This window comes from Podarcis erhardii, assembly GCF_964252035.2.
Source record: "Podarcis erhardii genome assembly, chromosome: 11".
Lineage (NCBI taxonomy): Eukaryota > Metazoa > Chordata > Lepidosauria > Squamata > Lacertidae > Podarcis > Podarcis erhardii.
In genome coordinates this window covers 39,589,229-39,614,763 of record NC_138501.1, presented here as the reverse complement: position 1 = coordinate 39,614,763, position 25,535 = coordinate 39,589,229, and the positions used below count along the sequence as shown (strand labels likewise).

The 25,535-nt window shown below is 44.6% G+C and overlaps 1 protein-coding gene and 1 long non-coding RNA gene across 2 annotated transcripts; one reads left to right on the top strand and one right to left on the bottom strand.

Moving 5' to 3' along the window:
* Positions 1-65: 65 nt before the first annotated feature.
* On the top strand, positions 66-9,327 carry LOC309352786 (F-box only protein 4-like). Its single transcript, XM_081881612.1, has 7 exons — positions 66-788; positions 3,188-3,423; positions 3,990-4,210; positions 5,615-5,687; positions 6,164-6,333; positions 6,566-6,744; positions 8,123-9,327. Exons 1-7 carry the CDS (start codon positions 612-614, stop codon positions 8,210-8,212), a joined length of 1,146 nt encoding a protein of 381 aa, XP_081737738.1. The 5' UTR covers positions 66-611; the 3' UTR covers positions 8,213-9,327.
* On the bottom strand, positions 9,035-10,269 carry LOC309352878. Its single transcript, XR_014161434.1, has 2 exons — positions 9,178-10,269; positions 9,035-9,140 (listed from the first exon to the last, which is right to left on the bottom strand). It is a non-coding gene; the product is annotated as an uncharacterized lncRNA (long non-coding RNA).
* Positions 10,270-25,535: the final 15,266 nt, after the last annotated feature.

Genomic DNA, 25,535 nt, shown 5'->3' with positions numbered 1-25,535 from the left:
TGAGCTAAGTCCTTTCTTGCAACTTTAAGCCATTGGTTCGTGTCCTACCCTTTAGAGCAGAAGAAAACGAAGCTTGCTCCGTGTCCACTGTAGCCAACCAGCGGATGTTACTGACTACAACTCCCATCACCCCTGACCACTATTCATGCGTACTTTGGTGCGTATTTTTATTGCACCACGACTTCTGGAACTTCCACGCGGCTGCGAATGCTTAATCACGGGGGTTTGGCTTCTTGCGATGCTCGCGCGCTAACCCAGGACCATGTGGCGCTGGCCACGAATCCGGAGCAGCAGCGCGCAGTTGCCAGCAGGGCTGGAGGGGAGGTGGCCCGAGTGCCTCCCACGCCTCCGGAACAAACCGGAGGCGGAATCCCGGTGGGGGGCGCGGCTTCTTCGCCAGACTTTACTTGCGCGCAAGCAGCGGCCGCCGGGAGCCACCGCGCGCTTCGCCTTTGCGCGGACGCCGCTTTCCTCCTCCTGAGACCCACCTCCAGGTGGGATCCGGGCTCCGACGCCAAGGGGCGCAGGATTCCAGCTGCTGCAGTGCCGGGGGTGCTGAATCGCAGCTGAGTAAGAAGAGACGGGGAGGGTTGCCGGTGCGCCCCGGAGCGATGGCGCAGGGCGGCGGGGAGTGGCAGAGCTTGGAGACGCTCCTGCGAAGCAGCCTGCGCATCCTGCGCGGCAAGTGGGGGCAGCAGCAACCGGGGAGGCTCCCGAAGAGCGACGATCGAGCTGGGGAAGAGGAGGAGAAGAAGCAGACGACGCCCACCGCCTTGGAGGCCCTGCCGGTAAGCGCGCCATCGCCCCCGAGCCCGCCTGGCGCATCCCAGCGAGGGGAACGGCCGCCGCTTCCAGCAATGTTGCCGAAAGTTCCCCGTTGGAGCTTCCTGTTCGCTGGGCTTCCCATTGGTCCCTTCACGGCCCCGCCCCTTTGACGCCAGGCAGTTGCACTTTCCAATTTTTATTTTATTTTAATATTATAAAGATCTGTGGTGCTCAATGTTTAGGTTTAGTGAATATTAGTTTTTAAGTAAAATTTCTGTGTTATAACTGGGATATGTTATAAGACAATCTCTATGTATTAGGGAGTTATGCAAGGAGGTTGAGGTGTTGATGTGTAATGACTGGATCTTGAGAATGTCATCAGGATCCAAGAGTATTGGAATCTGTGGACTTATGAGCATCAGCAATTAGCATGTGAAGAGGTAAAGGTAAAGGGACCCCTGACCATTAGGTCCAGTCGTGACCGACTCTGGGGTTGCGGCGCTCATCTCGTTTTATTGGCCGAGGGTGCCGGCGTACAGCTTCTGGGTCATGTGGCCAGCATGACTAAGCCACTTCTGGCGAACCAGAGCAGCACACGGAAACGCCGTTTACCTTCCCGCCGGAGTGGTACCTATTTATTTCCTTGCACTTTGGTGTGCTTTCGAACTGCTAGGTTGGCAGGAGCAGGGACCGAGCAACGGGAGCTCACCCCATCGCGGGGATTCGAACCGCCGACCTTCTGATCAGCAAGTCTTAGGCTCTGTGGTTTAACCCACAGTGCCACCCGCGTACCCAGAGTAAACCTGGGTAAATGTCCTAAGTGTGTACCAGTCTTTAATCCCAGTCAATCTACAGGTGCTGATGAAGTAAGGGGAACCTCTTTGTTAGGTGACACCTGGCGGGGGGGGAGATTAACCATTAGTACTTCAAAGCACCAAAAGAGCTGGCCATTAGAATGCAACTGAATAAAGGATGCTTAGTTGTTAGGAACAGCAGAATTAGGATAAATGCCTTGGACTCCATGGCTCAGGGAACAAGCCCCTCTTGAAATGACCATGTGTAAGATCTGGGTTCCCTCCATGCGCACTTGAAGCTGTAAACAGGTTAATAAACCATATTTCTCAAAGCTACGACAGGCTCGGCCACGACTTCAATTCTCCAAAGGAACACAGATCCTGGGTGAGTGCCTGGAACCCCCTGGAATCATGGAGAGAGTGGGAGTGGCACCCAGCTTTTGTAACAATATTTTGCTGCATGCCATTCCAGTCTTTGAGGGCTGTGAGACTCCGGGGGTCCCAGTGCCTATTCACCCAGGGTCTGTGTTTCCTTTTGGGAATGAGGCACAGCTGAGATTGCGGTATCCTTATGATATCGGGTTTATTTACACATATATACAACCTGAGCCTACGGTGGAGGAGTTCACAGAACAAAATGGTCTTGTTTTCCCCATAACCACAGCCTTGGATTGCAGCAAAAATCTTCCATGGGTTTTCTTCTGCCTTTCCAGACTTCAGCTTTTTCCTCTAGGTCGAATCACAGCGAAAGGTGCTCTCAAAGTTAGGATTTTGTCCTTATCTGAGAGCTGAAGAAGGGGCCCCACAAATTTGACATCTTGCATAGAGACCCCTTTCCTTTGCTTTCTTAGTGGTCCATCACCCAGGCGATTACTTGGCTTGATGTGTTTTTCATGCTTGCTGGACCCAAGGATTAAATGTCTGGCACCCTGTTTAGCACCCCTAGCCTTGCTTAAATTCTAATACTTGCTGGATCTAGTGATTAAAGATGTCTGGCTGTTATGAGACATTACAGTGGTACCTCGGGTTAAGTACTTAATTCGTTCCGGAGGTCCGTTCTTAACCTGAAACTGTTCTTAACCTGAAGCATCGCTTTAGCTAATGGGGCCTCCTGCTGTCGCCGCGCCGCCGGAGCACAATTTCTGTTCTCGTCCTGAAGCAAAGTTCTTAACCTGAAGCACTATTTCTAGGCTAGTGGAGTCTGTAACCTGAAGCGTATGTAACCTGAGGTACCACTGTATTAGGTAGATCAGGGGATTATTTGTATATATTAGTATGCCATTATTATTTTTATTTGGAGGTCCATTGCTGGGCATATTCACACCATAAATTTAAAGCATATGACTTCCCCCAAAGAATCCTGGGAACTCCGGTTTGTTCAGGGTGCTGGGAGTTATAGCTCTGTAAGGGGAAAACTACCATTCCCAAGATTCTTTCAGGGAATCCATGGGTTCTATATGCATGGTGTAAAGCTGCCTGGATCTGATACCGTTAGCATATATTTTGCAGTAAACCTTGTTTTAAAAATATGCATTCTTATGTGAAGAGGAAATTTTGTCAGCGGCTGCTGTTAAGTTTTTATGTTTCCTAAATGATTTATGCATAAATATTTAAATTTTATTTTCCAGATAGATGTGAAGTTATACATTATGTCCTACCTCACACCCAAAGATCTGAGTAATTTGGGAAGCACCAACCACTACTGGAAGCTAACAATCCAAGATCCCTTGCTATGGCGTTATTTTCTCATCCGCGATCTTCCTTCCTGTCATTCTATTGATTGGGAGTCAGTTCCTGATGCAAACATATTTAATAAATCCATTTTTGAACTTCATAATAGTGCCTCATGTGACTACATGGCTGCGTAAGTATCCTCTAAAATTCCATATAGGTAATGTACATCTTTATAGGCATATGAAGGATTGTGTTGAATGCTTCCATATTTTATTTATATGTATATATATATGTCTATATATATTTTATTTATATATATATATGTATATCCATATTTTATTTATATGTGTGTGTATATGTATATGTATATGTATATGTATATGTATATGTATATGTATATGTATATGTATATGTATATATAAAACAAAAAAAGGAAAAGGATTTATGATAGCATAAATTAATGGACTGCTCTTCAGTAATAAGTAATTTAAAGGTACAATTTCATTCTAAAGCCTGATTCTAAAATTACTCCTCTTTTTGTAAACATTCTTTAACTCTTGGCATCAATTATATACTTGCCCATTCGTATATCATTAAATTCTGTTGGGCTCTCCGAGTTCTCAGCACTGAGCATTTTCTTGTGTTTCTTTTGTGGGGCCCTTCAACTCATGCTGAGTCTTGCCTTACTCCTCCTAAGATTTGGCAATCAGTTTTCATTATTATGGGGTGGGTTGTTGCTTTTTAATTTTTACACAGGTACAAGAAGTGTTACTCCAGGCGTAAAAGATGTCCGAAAGCCGGCCGGCCCTATTACGGATCCGTCACTTCTTTTCTGCAGTCGATGATCACGCAGGCAGAGCCTCGCTTTGCAATGTTTGGGCCGGGCTTGGAAAATCTGGACGAGTCTTTGGTGCACAGAATGATGGCGAGCCCACATATTTTGCCGCTGGCCGGTAGACCTTCTAGACAAATGCACGGTAACGTCATTTTCTTTTCTTTTAAACAAGCAAACGAAAAGGGCCATGGTGAACATTTGAAGCCTTCTTATACTGTGTGGGATGTTTTCTGACCCTGCTACAGAACGTGGTTCATCTGGAGGCAGAGTGGGACCAGCCCTACCCGTTAGGCAGAGAGAGGCAGAGGCTTCAGGTGGCAAATGCTGGTGGGGAGGTAGTGATTGGATGTTTGTGTGTGTGTTATGCAGCCTGCCCCCTGTAGGCCCCAAGCTACCCTTTGAAGAAGTAAGATTCAGCTGATGGCCCAGTGGGTTGTCTTGCTGTCTTAGGGAGCGTCTGACAGAAGGTGCCACGTATTGTGCCTTGCCACTGACCCATTGTCTCTCCTAAAGCATGCTGGCCAGGGTGGTGGTTCTGTGAATTAATGGAGGACTAAGATTTGACAAGGGGATGCGGGTGGTGCTGTGGGTTAAACCACAGAGCCTAGGACTTGCCGATCAGAAGGTCGGCAGTTCGAATCCCTGCAACGGGGTGAGCTCCCATTGCTCGGTCCCTGCTCCTGCCAACCTAGCAGTTCGAAAGCACGTCAAAGTGCAAGTAGATAAATAGGTACTGCTCCAGCGGGAAGGTAAACGGTGTTTCCATGCGCTGCTCTGGTTCGCCAGAAGCGGCTTAATTATGCCGGCTACCTGACCCAGAAGCTGTACGCTGGCTCCCTCAGCCAATAAAGCGAGATGAGCGCCGCAACCCCAGACTCGGCCACAACTGGACTTCACTGGATTTGACAGGACCAAGCCGTGGCTTTTTGCTGCCTAAAGTAGAGGATCAAGTTGGCCTATTTGTCCACATGCCCAAAGCCAGGGTTGGTCAAGTTATTTCGGCACCTATATTAGAAAATTCACACAAGCCCTTCTGTCCCTCCCTGGAGCAGAGCCTAAATAATTTATCACACAATTTAAAAACAAAACAAAAAAACCCCACTCTGTTGTCCATGACGCTTAAAACAGCAGCTGCTTCAGTTTGCCTAATATCAGTGCCAGTCTATTATATCTGGGGAATTTCCAGTTCATGCTTTCAAATGACACACTAGGCTGCCTCTGAGGGAACCGGGCAGAGGGCCTTCTTGGTAGTGGAATGCCCTCCCTTCAGATGTCAAGGAAATAAATAACCATACAACTTTTAGAATACATCAGAAGGCAGCCCTGTATGGGGCCATTTTTAATGTTTGATGTTTTATTATGTTTTTATTGGAAGCTGCGTGACCAGAGTGCAACCCAGTCAGATGGACAGGATTCAAATAATAAAATTATTATTATTATTATTATTATTATTATTATTATTATTATTATTCATATATGATCTTCTGAAAACCTACCAGCTCTCAAATTCTTTGCCTTTCATTTCTTCTTTCTTTGTTTCAAACAGGGATAGGATCAGGGGTCACATTTCGTTTGAATGGCCAGAAATTCACCATTCTGACATTGTATACAAAAACTAGGTAAGTTGTTATCCAAGGTGCTGTTTTTCGCTTGCTTGCTTTTTTCTTCTCGAGTAACGGTATTCCAACAGGGATAGGATTGTCCCAAAAGAAGAAAATTCTAGATTCTATCATCGTGTAGATTCACACAGGAATTTTCAAACACTAATTGGATTGTCTCAAGAGGAGATCAAGCCCATTTCAAGAAGTGCTTATTCTGTGCAGGTTTATTCCAAGGAAACCTTTGGCCACAATCTGGGACATGGCCTCATTTGCTCTGTTCACTCAGCAGGAATGTGGAAACTTGGATCCCCAAGAGCCAGAGTAGACCTGTGAATTGTTCGTCTGCTTGAACTGCCTGGCCTAGATGTGTACAAAAGACTACACTGTTCTTTCTTAAGGCACTAGTCCTTAGCAACTTCAGTTCTGCGTAGTTTCTCCCTTCCTTCCTTCGTGCATAGTATCTGAAGAAACTGGCTTCTCTCCTCTCTTTCCAGCAAGGAAAGACTCAGAGCGAAGGAAGAGGACGCTGATCCTGTCAACAAGATGTTCTCTACGGAGTCCAGTATTGATGGGAAAACACATTACAATCTGATCGAGCCCGTTAAAAACATGTGCAGACAAATTGATGGGTTCATCTATGCTGCAGATGCCGAGGTTGATAAAAGTAAGGAGCTTTGCTCTGTGTGGGTTAAAAAGGAATAATTATGTTATACCACCCAATCTGTTGGGGGATCTGTTGTATTCTGTATAGTTAGTTGTGTGTATATGCTTTATACCAATGAAAACCTTTACAAACTAAATAAATGTAAGGGCTTCTGAATGATGCCAACATAGCTTTTAGGGTACAGCTGGCAGAGGGTGGCAAAGCCTTTATCTTCCTCATTCTCTTTTTGCAGGAAACAACCGTCAACTTGAATTTGACTGGCTGGCAGCCATGCTTGACCCAGTCCTTGGCCCTACAGATAGACCTCTGCTTGTCCTGTCCTGCGTTTCCTGTGCTGAGATCGAAAGGATTCCTTGTGTTTACATGGCGCATCAGCTGCAGCTGAACCTGCTTGGCCCGCGGCCATGGATGGTAGCATTTATTATTTATTATTATTATTTTGCTCTTGTTTGTTTTGTTTAAGTGTCTGCCCCAGCCTGCATTCCACTTTTAGAATTATGAAACAGATTGACAATAGGTTCTGGAAGCACTATTACTCCACTTGGTGTAAATTGAGGCTGCCAATCTGTTCTCAGTTATATGGGAGTAATCCCTGTTAAACCCAATGTGACTGACTTCTGAGTAGATCTGTATAGAATTTAACTGTAGGTTAAAGAACTGGCCTGTACCTAGGATGGCTTTTTTAAAAAAACAAAACCCAAAGGATTACAGTGGTACCTTGGGTTACAGATGCTTCAGGTTACATACGCTCCAGGTTACAGACTCTGCTAACCCAGAAATAGTACCTCGGGTTAAGAATTTTACTTCAGGATGAGAACAGAAATTGTGCAGTGGCGGCGTAGCGTCAGCATGAGGCCCCATTAGCTAAAGTGGTACCTCAGGTTAAGAATGGACCTCCAGAACGAATTAAGTTCTTAACCTGAGGTACCACTGTACAGTCGTATCTTGGATTCTGAACACCCTGGAACTCAGACGTTTTGGCTCCCGAACGCCGCAAACACGGAAGTGAGTGTTCTGGTTTGCAAACGTTCTTTTGGAACCCGAACGTCCGACAGGGCTTCTGCAGCTTCTGCTTGGCTGCCGGAGCTTCTTGCAGCCAATTAGAAGCCACGCTTTGTTTTCTGAATGTTTTGGAACTCAAACGGACTTCCAGAACAGATTCCGTTCAACTTCCAAGGTCCGACTGTATGTCTATAGCAGCCTGCAGGCCAGACTTAGTCCACAAGGGCATTTTCCCTGCACTGTGCTCACCTGCTCACATTTCATATGTGATACCAGGTGTGGGACAGGCAGAGATGCAGCTTCCAATTGGCAGCCTTAAGGTGCATCGCGAGTTGTGCATTGCCAAGGGAAAGCAGGCTTTAGCTGATGACTGGTGGAGCCAATGCCTGCCAGATAAATGGTGTAAAACAGTTCACTCCACAGGAAGTTTGCTCACAGAGGCAATGCCTGCAGAAAGCAGGCCAGTGTGGTGTAGTGGTTAAGAGCAGTGGACTCATAATCTGGTGAACCGGGTTCGCTTCCCTGCTCCTCCACATGCAGCTGCTGGGTGACCTTGGACCAGTCACACTTCTCTGATGTCTCTCAGCCCCACTCACCTCACAGAGTGTTTGTTGTGGGGGAGGAAGGGAAAGGAGAATGTTAGCCGCTTTGAGACTCCTTCGGGTAGTGATACAGCGGGATATCAAATCCAAACTCTTGTTTCAGCTCCATGCCGATCAAGCTGAAACCTCAAGCACCTTAGCTTTGTGTAAGATACTGACATTTGCTTCTTTCTTGGCTTTTACAGGTTCAGGATACTGAAGTTTCCACGTTGGATGGACTGGTAGATGGAATTCAGTGGCTACTGGAAGAAACCGAATGTAAAAATGCCCAGTAAATCAGGCATGCTTACAAATGCCAGTGTGATTTAAAAGAAAAGAAAACAAATGCCTTATTTACAAGCAATTTCTCCCTAATTTGACACGAGCTGAGAAGAGGTTTTTGTGCATAACACGGACCAACATTGCCCTAAACCTGTTGCTATTTAAAATGCAGACTGGATAATACAGAAAAGGGAGGGATTATACCTTAAGGGGGGGGGGCATTGGCATAGTGGTGGCGCTCCTCTTATGCTAGTGCCCCTCCCCATTGGCAAGTTTATCCAGTAGTAAATCTCCTCTGAGAGGTGCCAGGCTGCTGCCATTTAAATTTCCCACAGTGACTTCAATGTAACATTGCTTTGGGGCAGCACCAGAGAATTACGATGGTAGGCACTCAATCCTGAGCACCAGATTTATTCATTTAAAAAGTAAGGTGGGGGGCGGGGACTGGCAGCTGCCCAAAGATGCCATGTGGTGATGCCAGGCTTGCTGGATTCTAGTTGTGTTAGGCTGTTGATGGTGCTGACAGTATCTAATGCAATTTGGAATGTCAAGCTTTTAACCAGGTAATTCTGGACCATAATGCACACGTTTAGTGGAATCTCTGCAATAGATGGGTAACTGATGGACATTTCTTGGAGTGGAGAATATGAATGACCATTTTATCAAGTGCACATAAGAGAAAAGTTGGCCATGTGCCCCCACCCAAATTTATTGTTAATGCCCAACATGTTTCCGAAAATGATTTTCCTTCAGGGGTCAATCTAAAACCCATACAAAAACTAACTTTCTTTCTTTCTTTCTTTCTTTCTTTCTTTCTTTCTTTCTTTCTTTCTTTCTCTCGCTCTCTCGCTCTTACCGTATGTCTCAGAAAACCACTTAAAACATCTTAACAAAGAAACTTGCTCTGGTCAAATTCATTGGGAACAATCAATCAAACCTTACCTCTTGTTCTCTAACTCACACCTGCAAAACAGAAAACTGTTGCTGGTATAAACCAAACACAATAACTTGAAATACAATGCAATGTCTTTCTGAACCCAGTTCTACTGGAAACTACAAATATTGCTTTCTCAGAAGGAAAAAAAGGAGGGCATTGGTGAAAGAGAACAAATAAAACAATATCACAGCACTTTCTATTTACGCTTTTTGTTGGAACATTGCAGGAAGAAAAAAAAATACTATGGAGGTTTCTTTCCTTGGCCATATGAAGCTATGAGGTTGAATGCCCTACTAAATGTTCGCTTATACAGAGGGGGTATTTTGAAGGTCGTTGAGTTTGGCTGACTGTAGAAAAGGTTTTCCTTTTACAAACACATTCAATCACATACACATTACTGCATGCCTACTTGGGGCAAGGAGAATTTCACCGTGTCTTTGGATGGATAAAGTTCTTCATGTGTGTCTACTGTTTCTCACAGTGATGTGTGTTTACTGTGATAAGTTGCCAGTTGTTAAACGAAAACCAGAACAAGGGAGGCATGGCAAAACAAAGGAGAAAAACTCAAAATATTCCTCCAAAAGTTAGCTGTAGTTAATAATACTGCCTCCGGCAGTGGTTGGAGAGCATGGCCATCATGGCCAGCAGTGATCAGTAACCTTATCCTCCATGAATTTGTCTAAACCAGGGTTTCCCAAACTTAGGTCTCCCGCTGTTTTTTTTTTTAAGACTACAACTCCCATCATCCCTAGCCAGCAGGACGAGTGGTTGGGGATGATGGGAATTGTAGTCCCAAAACAGTGGGAGACTCAAGTTTGGGAAACCTTGGTCTTAACCTTTTTTTAAAGACATGCTGGCCATTACTACCTCTTGTAGTATTCCATAGTTTTAACTATGCATGGCATCAACAAGGGCTTTCTTTTGACCTAAATGTGCCTGCATTCAGCTTCATTGGCCATCCCGAAGTTCTGGTATTATGAAAGAGGAAGAACAACCTTTTCCCATCCATTTTCTTCCTCCACGCCGTGTGTGCCCACTCTTAGTTTCCTTTCCTATTAACTGAAGGTAAAGGGACCCCTGACCATTAGGTCCAGTCATGAGCAACTCTGAGGTTGCAGCACTCATCTCGCTTTATTGGCCGAGGGAGCCGGCGAACAGCCGCTTCTGGCGAACCAGAGCAGCGCACGGAAACGCCGTTTACCTTCCTGCCGGAACAGTACCTATTTATCTACTTGCACCTTGATGTGCTTTCAAACTGCTAGTTTGGCAGGAGCAGGGACCGAGCAATGGGAGCTGACCCCTTCACGGGGATTCGAACCGCCAACCTTCTGATCGGCAAGCCCTAGGCTCTGTGGTTTAACCCACAGCGCCACCTGCGTCCCTCCTATTAACTAAAAGGTCCCAAATTCACAAGCCGCTTCCTTTTGAGTACGTGCCTACAGCATAATCTACAGCCTAATACATATATATAGCTAAGCAAGCTCTACCACAGCCTTGCATTGCTATGCCCATTCCCTTGAAGTAGGAAGTCTTCCTGCACAAGTTGGAGCCAGTGTGGAATAGTGGTTGGCATGCTGGACTAGGACCTGGGAGATGAGAGTTTGAATCCTGACTTGGCCATGAGTCTCACTTGGGCCAGTGGCTGTCTCTCACCTTAACCTACCGTGTAGGACTGTAGTGAGATTGGCGGAGGCATGGACACCACCTTGAGCATCTTAGCGGAAAGATGGGGTATAAATGTCAAAAAATAAATGTAGACTTCACTAGTGGAGGGCAATAGACAAAGCAGCCCACAGGAAGGAGGGGGGAGTTGTAACAGTTGTAGATACAGACGTGTTTTAATTTACTGCTAATTGTCTTTAAATGATTTAAAATTGATTATTCTAATATTTCTTTTAAACTGCCTGAAGGTTTTGCTACAGTCAAATTATATTACTATGTTTTGTTAAATAAAAAAATTAAAATGTATGAATCGCCTTCCTCTTAAGACTAAGGTGACTTATGTTAAAAAAAAAAAAGTAAAGATAAATAAAGCTAGGTTTTTAAACTATACAGAATGACGGCCAAGGGGTGTTAAAGAAAGACTGAACTTTTTTCATGTATGCAACAACAGCAGCAAGGATACTTATTGCTAAACACTGGAAAACTCAAGATCTACCAAATAAAAAAAATCCTTCCAGTAGCACCTTAAAGACCAACTGAGTTAAGTCTTTAAGGTGCTACTGGAAGGAATTTTTTTATTTTGTTTTGACCATGGCAGACCAACACGGCTACCTATCTGTATCAAGATCTACCCACACTGGAAGAATGGCAGATGCAACTGATGAACTATATGGAACTGGCTGAGATGACCGGCAGAATCCGAGACCTGGGAGAAGAAATCGTTGAAGAGGACTGGAAAAAATTTAAGCTTTATCTGCAAAAATATTGTAAACTGTATGAATGTTAAGCAGGATGCTTGATTTTAGACAAATTGGCACCATCAAAATAGATGAAGTAAATCATGAAGATAATTTAAATATAAGATGAAAAACCTATTCTTTTTTTAGATAATTATTAGGCTAAATTAAATTTTCTTTTGTAAGGATTGGAATAAACGTATCTAAAATTTGAAATATATTCGAAATTTGACAGTAAGGAGGGAGATAAGGGAATAAATTGTTGTTTTAAGTGTATTAAACTAGAACGTAGAAGCGGGAGATGTGAGGAAGTCCAGAAGTGATAAGAAAATATGTGATATGCAATGTTATGTTCATTTTTTTTTTTTTACTGTAAATGAATAACTCTTAATAAATATTTATAAAAAAAATAAAATAAATAAACTATACAGAATGAACACCTTTTGGGCCAGCTGGAAAAACCTATCGGAACAAATATGTCTTTAGTTGTGTCTCTAAAGTACAAACTGTGGGTGGCGCTGTGGGTTAAACCACAGAGCCTAGGACTCACCGTTCAGAAGGTTGGCAGTTCAAATCCCAGTGCAAGTAGATAAATAGGTACCGCTCCGGCAGGAAGGTAAACGGCGTTTCTGTGTGCTGCTCTGGTTCGCCAGAAGTGGCTTAGTCATGCTGGCCACATGACCCGGAAGCTGTACGCCGGCTCCCTCAGCCAATAAAGTGAGATGAGCGCCGCAACCCCAGAGTTGGTCATGACTGGACCTAATGGTCAGGGGTCCCTTTACCTTTTTTACTGAGTCTCAGCAGGGATGCTGCCCCCTGGAACCAGCCCTGCCGCATGGAAAGCCGTGCTCCTAAGTTGTTACAGAGTTGGCTCCTGATATTTTAGGAGCTTCCAAACGAAACTCCACTGTACAAAAGAGTAATCTATGTTTACTCAGAAGTAAGTTTACTATGCAGTTCAGGCTTTACCTGCAAGCAAGTGTTCAAACTATTGCACCTCCTTCCCAGCCACCAGGTGTCACCTATGTTACACAGGAGTGAAGGAACAGAATTTTGAAAAAAAAAATCTAGCTCCTTTTTATCTTATCTGCATTTTGCATTCAGGTGTAAATGTTTGTGTGAAAGAGTTGTTGAGCTTTTTGGGAGGGGGGGCAAACTTCTGAAGTTTTAAAGCACTTTTTCTGCAAAAACAACAATTTCGGAATGAGTTGCCATTTGTCTGGGTTTTCCCAGATGTTTTGCCGATTGCTGAGGGTCAAATCCTGTATACGTCTGGGGCGTTTGGCAGCCCTAGTGTAGCTCAGCTGTTGTGTGTGCATATGGGGATACTGTAGACTCATTGACTTTGTGCATAACTATGAGTTTGACTTCCAAAACATTTGGAAACCAAAGTGCGGCTTCTGGTTGGTTGCAGGAAGCAGACGCCCCGTTAGACATTCGGCTTCCAAAAATAGTTCACAAACTGGAATAGCCAAAATGTTCGAGAACTCAGCTGTTTGAAAACCAAGGTACAACTGTACTGCTCCCTCATTGAGTGTAACGTGGAGTTCCCTACAAAGGAGAAAGATTGAGGAAACGGCAACCAAGAAGAAACGGAAATTGCACTTGGAATAGGGGCAGAGTAGAGAAAGTTGAGCAGGCTTTTAGATTTTAGATTCCTTTTGACTGACTTTTTGTACAATAGACTCATCCTCTGAACTGACCAAAAAATGCCAGGTCCTGACTCTGCCTCCTGTCTAAGGGAGCTTCATATTGTAAGTTGTCATTCAGATCTCAAAATGGGGGATTGGCAACAGTCTACTTTTTTACGAAAAGCTTACAGGATTCCTACCACTACCACCCTACCCCAGAAGGATAAAACTGCATTAACTTGTGTGGATGCTCCAAAAAAAATTGATGAAATGCTTGTCTGAGCACCCACCCCACAATAAATCCTTCTCTGAAAACATTGCAAGATCTGTTCAGGGTTGACTTTGCCGTATAACTCATAGGCATCCCATCCAAGGCTCTGCCTAGGGACCAGAATCTGTTATTTCCAGATTTGGCATCCCTGGGAATGACTATCCCTCTCATAGACCAAACCTACCAGAAAGCCTGTAATAATTGTAGACGTTCCAGTGTGCTGTTTTGCTAGCAGATGATTCCCTCTGCTTGTGATTTGGTCTCCCAAAGGATCAACATACCAAACAAATGTAACAACGATATTCTAAATAAGCGCCATTAGCAAGTCTGTGAAGCAGCATCAAACTGCCAGTGTTTATTCTTGTGGGCATTTTTGCTGAAAGTTGAATTAGCATATGAGGTAACTGAACCAAAACAAGTGCTTTTAGCTTTGGAAACTGTGGAAGGTAGGGCTTGCATATTACTTGACAAGTGCTAACATCAAACTAAATTAAAGCCGTTTAGAGGAACAAACCCAAAGATGAATTTCCCCATGGGAGAATAGCAGCTTGGTGATGTTCCTGTTTAAAAGTCTGCTGACTCATTTGCGAAGTTGGGCTGGGGGAATCCAGATTGGAAGGGTTTGGAATATGTACTCTCAGCAGCCAGAAACATCATAGTCAGACACTGGAGAGACCTGTCAGGAAATAGACCAATGGTATCAAATAGTATGGGAAACAGCCTTATTAGAAAAATGAACGAACAAACTGAAACTGACATGGGGGCAAATAGAAGAAGATGCCCTTCCCCTTTATCACATACTTACTTGGAAAATCAATACAACCCAGGTGGTTAAGAAAGCCCAACAGACACTCCATCTCCTCAGAGTATTGCGAAAGAATGATGTCAATCAGCATTTGATGATCTCCTTCTACCGGTCCACAATAGAAAGTGTCCTTTCATACTACATCATGGTGTGGTATGCTGGGTTGACATCAACTGATAGGAAGTGCCTACAGAGGGTGGTGAATACAGCACAAGATATTATGGGCTGCCCCGTGAATCCGCTGGATGACATCGCGGAAGAACATTGCCTCAGGAGAGTGAGGAAAATTATCAGGGATGATTCACACCCTGGCCAGCACTTTCTTGATCTCCTGCCCTCGGGCAGAAGATATAGATATGATTAGTCGCACCAACAGGGTAAAGAACAGCTTCTATCCGTGGGCTGTTAGGCTGCTGAATGAAAAGATAACAACAGGGCAACTGACTTTCGGGTTTGGTGTGTGTGTGTCAGTAAACGAGGGGTATTAAGACTAAGAGAGCTGAGTGGGGGGTGCTCGTGTAATCTCACTGTATACAAGTTGTACAAGTAACAATAAAGTATTTCAATTCAATACATAGCCCAACAAGACAACAAGGACCCACCAATAGCATTTGAATCAATCTGGTTAACCTGATCCAAACACACACACACCACTCACACATGAAAAAAAAATTCACTACAGCCAATCAAAGACAACCAACCACACCTTAGGGCAGTGATGGTCAAACTTGGCCCTCCAGCTGTTTTGGGACTACAACTCCCATAATCCCTAGCTAACAGGACCAGTGGTCAGGGATGATGGGAACTGTAGTCCCAAAATAGCTAGAGGGCCAAGTTTGGCCATCACTGCCCTAGGCCAACCCCAACCTCTCTCACCACCAAAGGAATGCAAGCGAATAGTAAAGAGAACTCGCACAAACGACACTGACACAAAACCCCACACATGCACTAAGTAGAAGAATAGAAGCATTGATACCCGACCCCACCCCACTCACCATTCCCCCCTCCACCTCTTTCCCCCTTTTCTTCCTAATGTAACACTAATGTCTCAACAAATGAAACTGATCTGTGGAAAATGTAACTCGAAAAAAGAGACATAGATTTCCTGTTTTACAGAAGTATGTGCAATATCTATCTATCTATCTATCTATCTATCTATCTATCTGCTGGCTCTTCTCAGGGTGCTTTCATATTTTTTAAAAGTGGTTTCGTGCATCCCTCAGGACCAACACATTAGTAAGTTAACTTTTTTTAAAATACGTATTTTTAAATTGATTTTTCAATATTCCAATAACAGCCTCATTGTAACAATACCAATTCTATCCAATTAATACAATTATTAATCCCAATTATTCAAACGCCAAAATTATACAATTTAATTAAACTGGCCCCCTTGCATGCTAGAGTTGATGAGTTCATTCTTTTACATTTTTTCTGCGTTCCAAAATTTTAATAATTTCCATTACATTCTATTCATATATAATAATCCCTTATATAACAGCTACAATCTTGTAATTTCAATTCGTGTTGGCATAATAGGTAATTTATAACGTTTCAAGTGAGGAACTTTAGCTGTAATCCTTATTCTTTCCTGTGTGTGGCAATTTTCCCCATGGTGTTTTCCCATCCATATATGGTGTATCTTTTAATCCTGCAACTGTTGATGGTTCCTGTCATGTCTCAGGAGAAGCTGTTATCTCACAGTTTCCAAAAGTCACAGCATCACTTCGTCCAGTGATTCAGCTTCCAGTAAACAAGCCGTCTTTGCCATTTTTCCAGCCTAGGAATAACAGTCTGAATCCAGACTGCAGATAGTTAATCCAAAAACTTCTATTCTCCCAGCTAGTCGACTCCTTTCCTCCTTGCCGCTGATTTATGGCCATTTATCCTTATCTAAAACACATTCCTTTGGGGATAATGGAGGTTAGGGAGGATTTTGCTCTATATTTTAAAAGCACAGCATTTCTTCCCCCCTTCCCTCTCATTTCCTTTCTCTCAAACACAAAGTTCCAATTTTGTTAAATTCCATATTATATTCCAATTTCTTCCATCCTCACTTGTGCAGATATTTTAAAATAAAACTTGCATTCGGTGTGTGTGTGTGTGTGTGTGTGTTGCCATATCATAAATGTAGAGAAAAACCTTAAGTAAGCAAACTGTGGGCTCCCCTCCCCTCATCATCTCTTCACTGAATGAAATCCACTCTCAATCCAAACCATTCACATCCTTGTAGTTGGGTTGTTTTTGCAGTTTCTGACCTCGTTGTCTCTGGCAGTGTAGTTTACTTCAATTAAAATCCAATTAACCTGTGCTTCCAGGAACTGGATTGGGGCGAGGGTCGCAGCAGCCGGAGTGCTCCATGCACCCAGTGTCTTTGCCTGCCCTCACATTCCATGGGGAAGCAAGTGCCAGGCCATGATGGCAAACTGCAGATGAGAGCCTGATTTCTCTTCCAACCGAAGAGGAATCCAGAAAATGAAATTCCCCCATCATTATCTGATTATCTCTCTCTCTCTCTCTCTCTCTCTCTCTCTCTCTCTCTCTCTGTGTGTGTGTGTGTGTGTCGCAGTGTTGGAAGCGGCTTCATTCCTGTCGCACCAGAAACAGGAAACCCGTTAGTAAGTTAGCTTAGCAGTGGGCACCCTGAATTGCGTGGACAGGCGGAGTCCCCAGATCCCGAGTGGTCCCCCCCGTCATGTGGAATAACGACTCTAGACAACGTGCTATGGGATTAAATTGGCCACAACTTTATTAAATTTCAAATGTGGGTAGACCTTGGCTCAGGCATTGGGCGTTCTCCCTCCCTAGTCCCCAGCCGGGGACCTAGGGAGCATCAGGGTTATCCAGTGTGTGTGGGGGGGATGGGCCGGCTCTGGAGAACATATGTTCAAGCAGAGATAGCCGCCCCCGTTACGCCGCCGCAGGGGAGAGCAATGACGACCTTTCAGCGTACGGCCAAAGCCTCCCTTCAAAAACCCCTTTAACGGGGAACCCTGGTATCGCCGCCGCAAAGAGGAAGATGGACTAAAGGATTCCGCCCAAGGCCTGATACCGCCAAAGTTGTGACGTTTTGCTACGGGAAAGGCGAAACCTGCCAATGCAGGGAAATTCCTTTCCGGCCCTTTAACAGCGACCTTATCGTAGCAGCGCCCGCATACCTGTGGAGACAGGTTAACCTGCAAAACCTATGAAGAAAAGTTAACCTGCAAAAAAAGACATTAACTGAGGGTGGGTAGGGTGGGAGAAGCTCTGGAGCCAAGTGAGGATTACCAATTAAGATCCACCCTCTATTGTGTGGGCAGGTAATCCCTCCCCCTACCTGGCCTGGTTTCCCTGGCAACGCTTCCCCCAGGTGGGATTGGACAACTCACTGGGGTAGGCGGGGACCTCCAGGTATCCCACCTGAGGGAAGGCAAAGCCTATGTTGATGGGGCCACTCCAGATCCAGGGCTGCGCGCGTCCACGCAAAGGGCGCCCCCCGTTTTTTAAGTGGGGAGCGGTCATTCTCAGACTGCCTTAGTACATTATCACACAGCGATGCTCCTATACAGACAACCACAGAGTTAACAATTTGCAGAGTGGTTTAACAACTGATTCTCCTTCACAGGGAACTCTGGGAATTGTAGCTCTGCCAGGGGGACAGGGAATTCCTAACAACTTTCAGTACCCTTAAGAAACCACAGCTCCCAGAATTCTTTGGGGGAAGCCATGACTATTTAAATTGGTTTCATAGTGCTTTAAACACAGTGTTTTTTCTTCTAAAAAACTGTTTAGGGGTACTCTCATTTCCCTACTCATATTGAAATACTGCCCATCAATGAGGCCAAAATTAGACTCACAAAATGTCTAGGGGTATGCGTACCCCTGTGTACCCCCAGAAAAAAGCACTGTTTAAATGTATGGTTTAAACGTATGGTGGTAATGTATAAAAAAGTGGCAGATCCTCTCAGTTTCCCAATTCACACACATACAAAAGTTTACTAGGTGTGCATGTGAAGAGGGTCCTGTATCAGCATAAACACAATGCTAAATTTTAACACCACCTCCTGTAATTGGCATGTGAGGCTACAAGATTTAGACCAAACAATTTATCACAGAACTCGTAAATCAGATTTATGTTTTGAGGAGTAAGTAGGCCCTTCAGCAACACTGGATTTAGGGTGCTGCAGGCAGTTCCCCTACACAGGGCGCTAAGCTGAGGGGGCGCAAAATTATAATAATAATTTTTAAAATTTATATTTATTTGGGTACTTACTGGGAAGAGCCATTAAAAATGCAACTGTACCAAAAGGAATTATTATGACAACAAGAAATATTTATTGGGAGGACACCAGATTTTGTGCCATATTACCACCCTTGCCCTTGAATTCTTCTGGTTAAACAACATATTGCCTATATGAGATAGCAGAGGAAAGATGACATTAAATTTAAAAAAACACATCTATTCCTGAGCGAGCTACTGGGTAATTGTGTTCATGGAAATCATTACCCAGGTGCATAATGACAGTAAGAGCACTCACATAACATACCTGGCATGCACCAGCCTCTACACAAAGTCATACCAAATGCAAATGGTAAATTGCACTGGAAACAAATTATTTGGTTTCCATAATTATGGCTGATGGTTGGTGTGATTCTCTCATCTCATTTCAGGAAGTGATAATTTCCAGGGAATGTATGTGTGCGTGCATGCGCACAGACATATATAGAAACCTAATATATAGCAAGGACTAGTATGAAGTAAACAAGCTGATATTTCTCCGAAGTCTGCAGGGAACCAGGAAATGAGCAGATTTACACACAGTGCTCTAGGTATGTGGGTGCTCATAGTTACAGCTATGCACAAACTGTTGGGGCTTTTAGCACTTTACTTGTGTGTCTCTGGGTCCCCTTACAGCATGGCTCCTTCCTGCTTCACAGAAGTAAAATCAAAAGCTCTGGAAAATTTGGGTTTTGTCAAAGACTTGGGGGGAGGGAAATGGAGTCACTGGAGAGCAGGGGAGGTAGAAGCTAAGAGTGGAGGGTGTGTGTGTGTGTGTGTGTGTGTACACACTGTACACACCCACACCCCGTTCCTCTGAATGGGTTGTACATTCATGATAAATGCTTTTGTCAGTAGAAGTGCAATTCTGTTATTCTTATTCGATCTCTCTGTGGACACTTAATGACCATGGTATCCTTCTGAGCCAAATTAGTGGGATGGTTTAACATATAGAATAAGAGAACAAGAAGAACATACGTTTAGAGTGGATTGGAAAATGGTTATTGAATATAAGGGAAATAACTGTGTACAGCTGAAAATGCTGACAGCATTAAGATAAATTCAACAGTGTAAACAAGTTATGATGGATGTAATAATGGAATACTGAATGGTATAGTTTCTGTAAAGTATGCAGGGATTTATGATTTGTAAAATGAACCATGGAAAGAAGGGAAGTCACTGATATCTTAAGGATGTATAAACGAGTACTTTAAACTGTAAAACAGAAAATGTAATTATATATATAAAAACAAATTACAGTGGTACCTCGGGTTACATACGCTTCAGGTTACAGACTCCGCTAACCCATAAATAGTACCTCGGGTTAAGAACTTTGCTTCAGGATGAGAACAGAAATCGTGCTCTGACGGCGCGACGGCAGCAGGAGGCCCCATTAGCTAAAGTGGTGCTTCAGGTTAAGAATGGACCTCCGGAACAAATTAGGTATTTAACCCGAGGTACCACTGTAGTGGGAAGGATATTGGAGGTACTGTTCTACAGTTCCTCTAAGCCTGTCTCCAAGGTTGGTTTCAGAGAATAGCATTGGGCTCTTGTCTTTTAGCCCTCTGGCTGTGCTAACCTGTGAGGTGTTTCAGGGTTCCATCTTGTCCCCAATGCTGTTTAACAGCTATCTGAAGTTTCTGGGAGCAGTCATTAGGAGATGTGGTGAGGTGTCATTAGTGCACTGATGATATCCAGCTCTGTTTCTCTGTAACGTCTGAACCAGGAGAGGTTGCGCAAGCTCTGGGCTAATGCCTGGACTCCATGGTGGGCTGGATGAGAGTCAAGAAACTCAGTCCCGGCAAGATGGGGCACTGTGGGTGGATGGTTCCTGTTATGTACTGAAGTTCTCACCCTGGGCCAGCAGGGGGATACTGTAGATAGTTATGCAAATGAAGGATCGAAAGTGACGTTCAGTGATTGGATAGTTTGTATGCAAATGAAGGATCGAAAGTGACGTTCAGTGATTGGATAGTTTTAGTTACCTTGTTCTGGAGCTCTATATAAGCAGGCTGACTGAGCTCTTCAGTTCAGTTCTGTTCTGACATCTGAATAAAGAAGAGCTGTTTGAAGAATCGCTGTGTCGTCTGATATGTTCACCCACAACTTAACAGTTCCCAAGTCTGCACTCATGCACCCATCCAAAGGTTTGTAGTTGCAGGGGGTTATCTGGGATCTATCTTTGTTGATAGATGCCCAGGCAACCTCAGGAACTAGGAGTGGAGTGCCTTCTACCAGCATCAGCTGGTTCAACAGCTACAGCTGTTTCTGAACCAGGATATCCTGACTGCTGCTGTGCTGGTAACTTCCAGGCTGGATTGCTGCAATGCAGTCTTGCCATAGAGATTGGTCTGGAAGCTGCAACTTGTGCAAAATGTGGTGGCACATTGGGGTAGGATAGTACCAACATGATATCCAGCTGTTGAAAAAACTGCACTGACTGCCATTTAGGTACCAGGTGCTAGTTTGGGTGCATAAAGCCCTATACATCTTTGGAACGGGATACCTGAAAGATCACCTTACCTATTATACACACCTGTCCTGCAGGTGAGGACCTCCTGAAGAAACCATCTTACCAATAGGTCTTTTCCACACAAAATAGGAATTGGATATTTAGTCTTGTGGCACCTACCCTTTGGAATCCCCTACCCTTAAATACTGGATAGACGCTGTCTCTTTTGTCTTTTCAGCACCTATTGAAATCCTTCCTTAGGGTAATTTATTGTGGGGACAGGCTCTTTCCCAATGGTGAGTGGGGCTATTGTCAAAAGTGGATGAGGTTGAAACATTAACATGGGGTTATGATTTATTCAGAGTCTGGGAAACCCAAACTCCCAATGCGACAGCAGGTGTGAGGAGCTGAGGAAGATGTAGTGATCTAGCAGTAAAAATCTGTGCTGCGCAATTATTTCTAGAGCAAGGTCAATATATGTACTTTTGAAAGGAAAGACAAAGATAAAGAATTTGTGAGGCATTCAAACAAAGCACAACCACCCAAATGAACAGAAGCCAGTATTATAAAATGTAAATGGATAGGAGCACCTTAAAATAAAAAGCAACCTCACTATTATATACGTAATTATAATGGAAATCAGCAACATGAAGGCATTTGGGGATCAACAGTTGTGTAAAATGCTTCACTAACTGTACTGATTACATAGTCAAGACCTTGAGGAGTTTCTCTGTTACCAACAAACAGTGTTCTTGAACCTCTCATACAAAATTAAATCTAAGCCACAGCCTTGTCTAAATGAATAAGCTCAAGGTACAATTCTCAGGCAACCAGAAGCGTTTGGATGTTTCCCCCCAGTACTTCTTTGTTCCTGAAGTGCCTTAGCAGCTTCTCTTCAGACAGCAGTCAAGGGTCTCCCGCTGCTGAAAATGTGTCCGTATAAAAACCTTCTCTGCACAACAAAAGCTAGAAACCAGGAAGGCATTGTCTAGCCATGGTCTCAGATTTCATACCCATAGTCCTTGGCATGCTTCATCAACAGAGGAAATTGAAAATGAAATTGCAGGACCAGTAATCCCTTCAGATCTTTGCATTTGAGCCACCCATCGCTGGCTTCCATGGAGGGATCTGCTATACTAGGCATAGGCAAACTCGGCCTTCCAGATGTTTTGGGACTACAACTCCCATCAGCCATGACCACTGGTCCTGTTAGCTAGGGATGATGGGAGCTGTAGTCCCAAACCATCTGGAGGGCCGAGTTTGCCTATTCCTGTGCTATACTGTTTAACCTGCAAGTGTGATCAGCATATAGGCAGGCCCTCCAAATGTGTCCGTATGTGGTTGGACATCCTCAACCATTGGCCATGCTGGCTTGAGATGATGGTAGTTGGAGCTCAACAACACCTGGATGGCCACAGACCATAAGCCTCCCCAATAATAGAACATATGCTTCTTTCCTCTGCCTCTTCCCCATATTCCTGGGCTGATTGATAGCCCCCTGGCTGGAGGGAAGGGCAACAGAGCCATCACCCTAATCAATAACAGCAAGGAAAGCATACTGGTTTAAACCTCCCTTTCCCAATTGCAAATGTGGTAACTATTAAGTAGTGGGTTGACAAAGCAGACGACACAGAGATTTCTCCAAATGGTTCTTTATAGTAAGCTGGAACTGAACTGAACTGAACAGCTCAGCCAGCCTGCTTTTATAGGCAGCCGGCTGTCAACATTGTAGCAACAACCACCCAGGGTTTCATGCCTAAATTAACTGACGTGGACCTGAGTGAAAACTATATACACAATACCCCTGGTGGCCAGGGTGAGCACTTCAATACATAACATTAACTACTACCACCCAGTGGTGGAGGAACCCTCTCCGGCACCTGGGGAGGGACGCCGAGGGGCAGGGCCCGTACTGACTGCGTGCGCACCCTCAACCACTTCTACAGCTGGGGGGAGACAGTGGGCCAACTTGTCACCCCCCGAGTGGTACACAAGGTGACCCACCCCCTCCACTCCCCCTTCGTACGCCCCTGCCACCACCACCCCAACGTGGCAATTACCATCAAGTAAAAACCCTCCCTTAAGCAACAATGGGAGTTTGTTTCTCTAATGTTAAGGAGGGGTGTTTTTTGTTTCTTACCAAGATTTTGGCTGCTGAGAGAAGACTAAAACCATCTCTCTGTGCTGCAGTGCCCCCTCGCCCCCTGCACACCTGGTATGTTGTTTTTTAGGACTCACGCGGTTGCTAAACTTGTCATTAACATAACTTGTAGTTAGCTTCTTTTCAGAGCTTCTGAAAACATGGAGATTCAGGGTCTATTTTGTCCCCAGTTTTAAGTGGCCCCACACACATCATCTGCCACCTGTTTCTTAAATTGAGGGGTACGTAAGCAGCAGCTTGAGATTTTTCTTTGGCACAGCTCCTGTGCCTTCAACAGCACAAATTCAAAAGGCAAAGTATTTCCTCAGCACAGAGAGACCTACATAAAATGGTTGGCAGGGACATAGCTTGGCAATAGAGCATCTGCCTTGCAAGCAGACCGGGGTGCCAACTTAAATTGTTGGGGAGGGCCTAGGTAAGTCCCGCCCCACATAATCAATCACATGATGCACTTCACGCACAACATTTGAATAGCAACACCCATCAACTTTGTGGGGGGGGGGCAACCCCCTCAAATACTTTATTGTGGGTGCTGAAGTTCCCATGGCCTCTAGGACATGGCACAAACATACAAAGAATCATGCTAAATGATGCTTTCATTTAGATTTGCTGCTGCTGCTGTGTTTTTCATCCTTTTTCAATTGTGGTGGAGTGGGCTTTGGGGCACAGTAACCTTCTGTGTATTCCTCTTGTTTAAACTTTCTTGTAAACTAGTGCTGTGTTAATTCCCTTTTGTATAATTCTTTTGAGGCTTGCTATGACCTTTGCTCCTCCACAGTGAAATAATCCTGAACTTTAACTATGCGACATTTGTCTTTGATATGTAAGAAAGTGTATTTGTTCACCTCTTGGAGGAAGGAGAGACAGAGAGACAGAGACAGAGACAGAGACAGAGACAGAGAGAGAGAGAGAGAGAGAGAGAAATAAATGCTGGGATTGGACTAGTCTATATATATGATTTATTTACTCAGTGGTGTGTGGGTGGTTTTTTTTTTTGGGGGGGGAGAATGTCTAGAATGCCGAGACTGCTTGACACCATCACACTCGGAATAAAATGTTCCGGAGTCACAAATTACTTAAATTCAGCCTTTTGGAAGTAAACACATTTCCATTTAACTGGGAAGAACAAAATAAAATGAAGTGGTTTGTTTACCTTCACTGAGCACGAGAAAGAGAAGATTGATGTTCAATAAAAGCTGAGATGTAATTGTTCGGGAGTATTGATGGGGGGGAGGGAATCCACTTCCTTTTGTTATTAGTGTGCTTAATCCAAATTGAACGGAACTGTCCAAAAGTAATATTTTTGTATTGCTATAGCGACACCTGACTAGATAAATGTTTTACTAGTTGCCTACCAAATGCCACTAATCATTGCATGGAATTACAAGTACCTATTCTTGCCCCCCCCAAACTGTGGTGATGTCTGTTACTTGGAGTTAGATGGCCTTTGAAGGGCCTTCAGATGTCTTCTAATGCTTGTATAGTTACTTATCCCCTTGGTTTGGGGAGGTCGCATAACTCCATACCCTTCAACATTTCTCCGATGAAAATAGGGATGTCCTAAGGAAAAGTGAGGGATGCAGGTGGCGCTGTGGGTTAAACCACAGAGCCTAGGACTTGCCAATCAGAAGGTTGGCGGTTCGAATCCCCATGACGAGGTGAGCTCCCATTGCTCGGTCCCTGCTCCTGCCAACCTAGCAGTTCGAAAGCACGTCAAAGAGCAAGTAGATAAATAGGCACCACTCCAGCGGGAAGGTAAACGGCGTTTTCGTGCGCTGCTCTGGTTCGCCAGAAATGGCTTAGTCATACTGGCCACATGACCCAGAAGCTGTGCGCTGGCTCTCTCGGCCAATAAAGCAAAATGAACGCCGCAACCCCAGAGTCGGCCACAACTGGACCTAATGGTCAGGGGCCCCCTTTACCTTTAAGGAAAAGTGGGACATTCCAGGATCAAATCAGAAACCAGGACAGCTTCTGTGAATCCAGGCTTGTCCCTGGAAAATGGGGACATTTGGAAGGTCTGGGGTTGCAATCCCATGCATTTTTAGCCACTGAAAACAATGACCGCTCCCCACTTAAAACAGGGGGCGCCCTTTGCGTGGACGCGTGCAGCCCTGGATCTGGAGTGGCCCCATCAGCATAGGCTTTGCCTTCCCTCAGGTGGGATACCTGGAGGTCCCCACCTACCCCAGTGAGTTGTCCAATCCCACCTGGGGGAAGCGTTGCCAGGGAAAGCAGGCCAGGTATGGGGAGGGATTACCTGCCCACACAATAGAGGGTGGATCTTACCTGGTAATCCTCACTTGGCTCCAGAGCTTCTCCCACCCTACCCACCCTCAGTTAATGTCTTCTTTTGCAGGTTAACCTGTCTCCACAGGTATGCGGGCGCTGCTACGATAAGGTCGCTGTTAAAGGGCCGG